We start from the raw sequence: 4,991 nt of genomic DNA on the forward strand, positions 1-4,991 counted from the left end.
CAGAAAAATGAAGATAAAAAGAAACACAGAGATAGATAGATAGCTAGAGAGAGAGAGAGAGAGAGAGAGAGAGAGAGAGAGAGAGAGAGAGAGAGAGAGAGAGAGAGAGAGAGAGAACGTGAGAGCGAAGAGAGTGAGACAGAGAGAGAGAGAGAGAGAGAGAGAGAGAGAGAGAGAAGAGAGAGGAGAGAGAAGAGAGGACGTGAGAGAGAGAGAGAAGAAGTAGAGAGAGCGAAGAGAGAAGAGAGGAGAAGAGAGAGAGGAAAGAGAGAGAGGAGAGATCGGAAGAGAAAGAGAGAGAGAGAGAGAGAGAGGAAGAGAGGAGAGAGAGAGAGAGAGAAAAACGTAGAGAGCGAAGAAAAAGAGAGAGAGAGAAGAGAGAGAGAGACAGAGGGAAGAAAAAGAGAGAGAGAAGAGAGAGAGAGAGAAGAGAGAGAGAGAGAGAGAGAGAGAGAAAGAGCGAGAGAGAGAGAGAGAGAGAGAGAGAGAGAGAGAGAGAGAGAGAGAGAGATAGAGAGAGAGAGAGAGTGAGAGAGAGAACGTGAGAGCGAGAGAGTGAGAGAGGGAGAGAGAGGGAGAGAACGAAATAATTTGAAATCCACCTGCAGCCACTGCCCTGGTTTATGTGGAATGGGAATGCTCTGCACAGAATGGCGCAAGTCGAGCGCCATGCACGCGATTTCCTCCGCATGCCTGTGGCCTGTGCATGGGAGAGAACTCAGTATAACGTAAGCCTTCAGTCGATAGGGGGGGGGGGGATCTTGTTAGTTAGGTTGGTTTATTATGTCGCTGTAGAATTATTTGTGGTGTTATTGTATTGATATATCATTGCTATTTCTCTTGTTATTATCATCATTATTTTTATGTTATATTGTCATTATTATCATTAATATCATTCTCTATACTTTCTTTGTTTTTATTACCATTACCTTTATTTTCGTGAACGTTACCTGTAACAGCTCCTTAAACAACTGCAGAAATTATAATGACACCTTTTATGTCGCAGCCTTTCATCATCTTCACATCCATTTCCCTCTCCTTCCAGCAGCCATCACTCCTCTGCCTCTTTCCCTTACGCTTTCGTTTCCCCTTATCTCTCCTCTTCCTCTCCCCTCCCTTCTCTTTCCCACTCCAACTCCTTCCCACTCCCCCTTCACCTTCCCTCTTCCCTTTCCCCTCCCTTCCCCTTCCCCTTCCGCTATCATCCTACTCTCCTTTCATCTTTTCATTCTTACCCTTCACCCCCACCCTCACCCCCCCTCTTTCCTATCCTCCCTCTTCCTCTCTTCTTCCCTCCCCATCCTTTCCACTTCCCCCTCCTCTTACCTATCCTTCCCCTTCTTCCCTTCTCCATCTCCTTCTCCCCCCACAACCTTTTCTCCCTTCTCCTCGCATCCCCTCCTCCCCCTTTCCCTCCCCCCTACCCTTTTCCTTTCCATTTCCCTTTCCCCTTCTCCCCTCCCAATCCCCATCCCTTTCCGCCCTTCTCTACCCCCCTCCCCTACTCATACCCTTCCCCTCCCCTGCTCATACCCTTCCCCTCCCCTGCTCATACCCTTCCCCTCCCCTACTCATACCCTTCCCCTCCCCTTCCCCTTCGCCTCCCACCTCCTCTTACCTATCCTCTTGGGCAAGCCAGAGACGACCATGTAAGCGTCTCCTATCGTCTCCACTTTATAAACGTCGTATTGTTCGAGCCTTGAGTCAAACACCCGGTACTGCATGTTGAGGAGCTGGACGATCTGCGGGCGTGAGAGAGGGAGAGAGAGGGAGAGGGTGAGGGCGTGGGATAATGAGGAAATAGGAGAATGAGAGAGTGAGTGAGGGCGTGGGTGAGTGAGGGAGTGGGAGACTGAGTGAGTGTGTGTGTGTGTGTGTGAGACAGAGAGAGAGAGAGAGAGAGAGAGAGAGAGAGAGAGAGAGAGAGAGAGAGAGAGAGAGAGAGAGAGAGAGAGAGAGAGAGAGAGAGAGAGAGGGTGTCGGCGTAATTATGAGATTTTGGAATTTATAGGAACGTGGGTGGGATAGGAATTAAATGATGAGAGATAAAGTGGAAAATGGAGGGAGAAAAAAAAGAAGAAAATACAAAGGAAGAGACGGAGGGAGAGTGAATTAGTTCGGAAAAGTTCATTCTGAACGAAGGAGGGTGGGGGGGGGGGTGAATATGTCTGGTCCATGATTGAGGATTAATTGTGAGCGTGGGTGATGCAAGCATGAGAAAAAAAAAGAGAGTAATGAAATTAACTTGATTAATTTACACTATATCTAGCCTGCGCAATCTGAATTAACACTATTTTCGAGCTCTTAATACAATCATCGTTAACACTAGAAAGCTACAGATATAGATTATTCTCGAGCTCTTAACACAAATATCATCAACAGAGCTATAGATGCAGACTCAAGCTCACCTGCAGAGGAGAGCTGTCGGCACAGAGCTCTTCAAAGCCGACGATATCACTGAAGTACACAGTGGCGCTCTCAAAGCTCTCTGCAGGAACCTGGAGAGAGAGAGAGTGAGAGGGGGGGGGGTATTGAGGTTGTCTGTCTGTCTGTCTGTCTGTCTGTCTGTCTGGATGTCCGTTTGATTATTCGAATCATTTTTGTGTCTGTTGGTCTCTGTTATCTATGTGTCAATCTATCACTATCTATCTGTCTGTCAATCGGGCTATTGTCGATTTATGTATGTATATATGTAGACATGTATGTATGTATGACAGACAGGCATACAGATGGCATAAACGTCTAGATAGTATATAAATAGGTAGGTATATAGATAAAATAGGTAGGCAAACGTACCCGTTTTCTTTGGTCAGTAAAGTTTTCTCTTAGGAAACTAAAAGGACTAACTTCATCAAACCGTTCCATGTTGAATCATCGCCAGAAAAAAATACCATAACTCCGGAAAATTAGACTTGGAAATCTAAGATATTCGATCAAAGACAAAGGGGGAAAGGGGGAGGAGAAAAAGAGAGAGAAACAGACATAGACAGATAAAGAAAAAGAGAAAGAAAGGAAGAGAGAGAGAGAGAGGGGGGGGGGGGGAAGAGAGAGAAACGGAGAGATAGAGAGAAGAGAGAGAGAGAGAGAGAGAGAGAGAGAGAGAGAGAGAGAGAGAGAGAGAGAGAGAGAGAGAGACAGAGAGAGAGAGACAGACAGAGACAGAGAAAAAGAAAGAAAGAAAGAGAGACAGAACAGGTAAGCGCAGACCCCCCTACCTGCTTGTTCTGCTTGAGCTGCTTGGCCACCACAACCGGAAGCATTTGGTAGAGCAGGCGATCGCTTCGCTTCTTCTCGATCTTTAACTGGTTCATCTTCTCGGCGAGAGTGTCGGAGAAGACCTGTTAAGAGGAAGAGGAGGGAATATGAGGCAAGTATATGGTTCATATGTTGTCTGTATTATCAGGAGAAACACAGTATGTTGTTGTTTTGTGCTATGTGAAGGAGAGATACAAAGTATAAGCCAAGGTACATATATGACAGGTACCGCTTTCATTTTGCCCATTGATCTCAAAAACATTGTGTATACTTATGGCTGTCAATGGTAAGGAACTCCACCACTATATTGACAATCCGTGTTATTTTATGGGAAGTACTTTTTCAGAATATTTTCCCTGAAGATGGTCCAGTAATGATAACGGTGAAAAAATAATCGAAAAAGAAATCAGGAAAAATAAATATACTAATATCTGATATGATTGAATTAGCAATTTCCAACTAGGACAGAGTACCTTCATATTATGTTTTTTTTTTTTTTTTTTTTTTTTTTTTTTTTTATTGTATAGTCTCCTATTCTTTCTCCCTCTCTCGCTCTGTCTCTATCTATATAATCATTTATCCATCTCTCTCTCTCTATCTATCTCCCTCACTCTCTATCCCTCTCTCCGATTCTCTCTGTATCTGTCTATCTATGCATCTCTCTATCTCTCTCCGTTTCTCTCTCTCCCTCTCTCTATCTATCTCTCCATCTATCTCTCTTCCTCTATCTATCTCTACATCTCTCTCTCTCTCTCTCTCTCTCTCTCTCTCTCTCTGTCTGTCTCTGTCTCTCTCTGTCTCTCTCTCTCTCTCTCTGTCTCTCTGTCTCTCTCTCTCTCTCTCTCGGCATATGTACTTCCTACCCCCTCACCTGCACCATGTAGGTGGCTTTCCTCACGAGCAGGATGATCACAGGCGAGATGGACAGGACGAGCACCAGAACCGCGATGCTTATGGCTTCCTCGCTGTCCGCGTCCTTCAGCTGGGTGCGAACCGTGGACCTGGCGGGGAAGGGAATGAGCATGTATGCGTATGTGTAGCTGGACAAACACATCCATACACACACACACACACACACACACACACACACACACACACACACACCTATATTGTTTGTGTATTCAATTATTTATTAGTTTGCATATACATATTTTTTTATGTATGTATTCGTTTAGTTATCTATTTGTATGGTTTGTCTATTCATGTTTTGAAATGGTCCACTAGCCGTCTTTTATTCCAAATATATTGAGGAATAATCTTCGCATTCCCGACGTAAAACTTATTTTTCATTTTTATCTTTCATTCCCTCTCATTCGCCCTTTGCCTCTCCCTATTTTTCACCAATCAGTCAACCAGCGGGGTCTCTCAAAGCTAGCGTCTTTGCAGCATCCCTCCCATCCCTGTATAAATCTGCTGCCCAATACATCGCGTCACGAGTCACTTCAGAGGATGAAAGCATCAATGGGGAGCACAAAGAATACTATATGTTATCTTAACGAGAACGGAGGCTTTGCAAATGCAGGAGCTATGGCATACACTGGTAGAGAGAGAGAGAGAGAGAGAGAGAGAGAGAGAGAGAGAGAGAGAGAGAGAGAGAGAGAGAGAGAGAGAGAGAGAGAGAGAGAGAGAGAGAGAGAGAGAGAGAGAGAGAGAGAGAGAGAGAGAGAGAGAGAGAGAGAGTGAGAGAGAGAGAGAGAGAGAGAGAGAGAGAGAGAGATGAATAGAAAAACAGATAG

General features: G+C 44.9%; 1 protein-coding gene across 1 annotated transcript in view; it reads right to left on the bottom strand.

Moving 5' to 3' along the window:
- LOC119583378 (atrial natriuretic peptide receptor 2-like) overlaps positions 1-4,279 on the bottom strand; it is a 6,712-nt gene extending 2,433 nt beyond the window's left edge. Inside the window, exons 1-5 of the mRNA XM_037931849.1 lie at positions 4,127-4,279; positions 3,216-3,338; positions 2,409-2,498; positions 1,619-1,742; positions 603-700 (exon numbers count right to left, since the gene is read on the bottom strand). Of these exons, the coding sequence (XP_037787777.1) occupies positions 603-700; positions 1,619-1,742; positions 2,409-2,498; positions 3,216-3,338; positions 4,127-4,279 (588 nt within the window). The remainder of the gene's footprint in view (positions 1-602; positions 701-1,618; positions 1,743-2,408; positions 2,499-3,215; positions 3,339-4,126) is intronic.
- Positions 4,280-4,991: the final 712 nt, after the last annotated feature.

Source organism: Penaeus monodon, chromosome 17 (genome assembly GCF_015228065.2).
Source record: "Penaeus monodon isolate SGIC_2016 chromosome 17, NSTDA_Pmon_1, whole genome shotgun sequence".
Taxonomy (NCBI): domain Eukaryota; kingdom Metazoa; phylum Arthropoda; class Malacostraca; order Decapoda; family Penaeidae; genus Penaeus; species Penaeus monodon.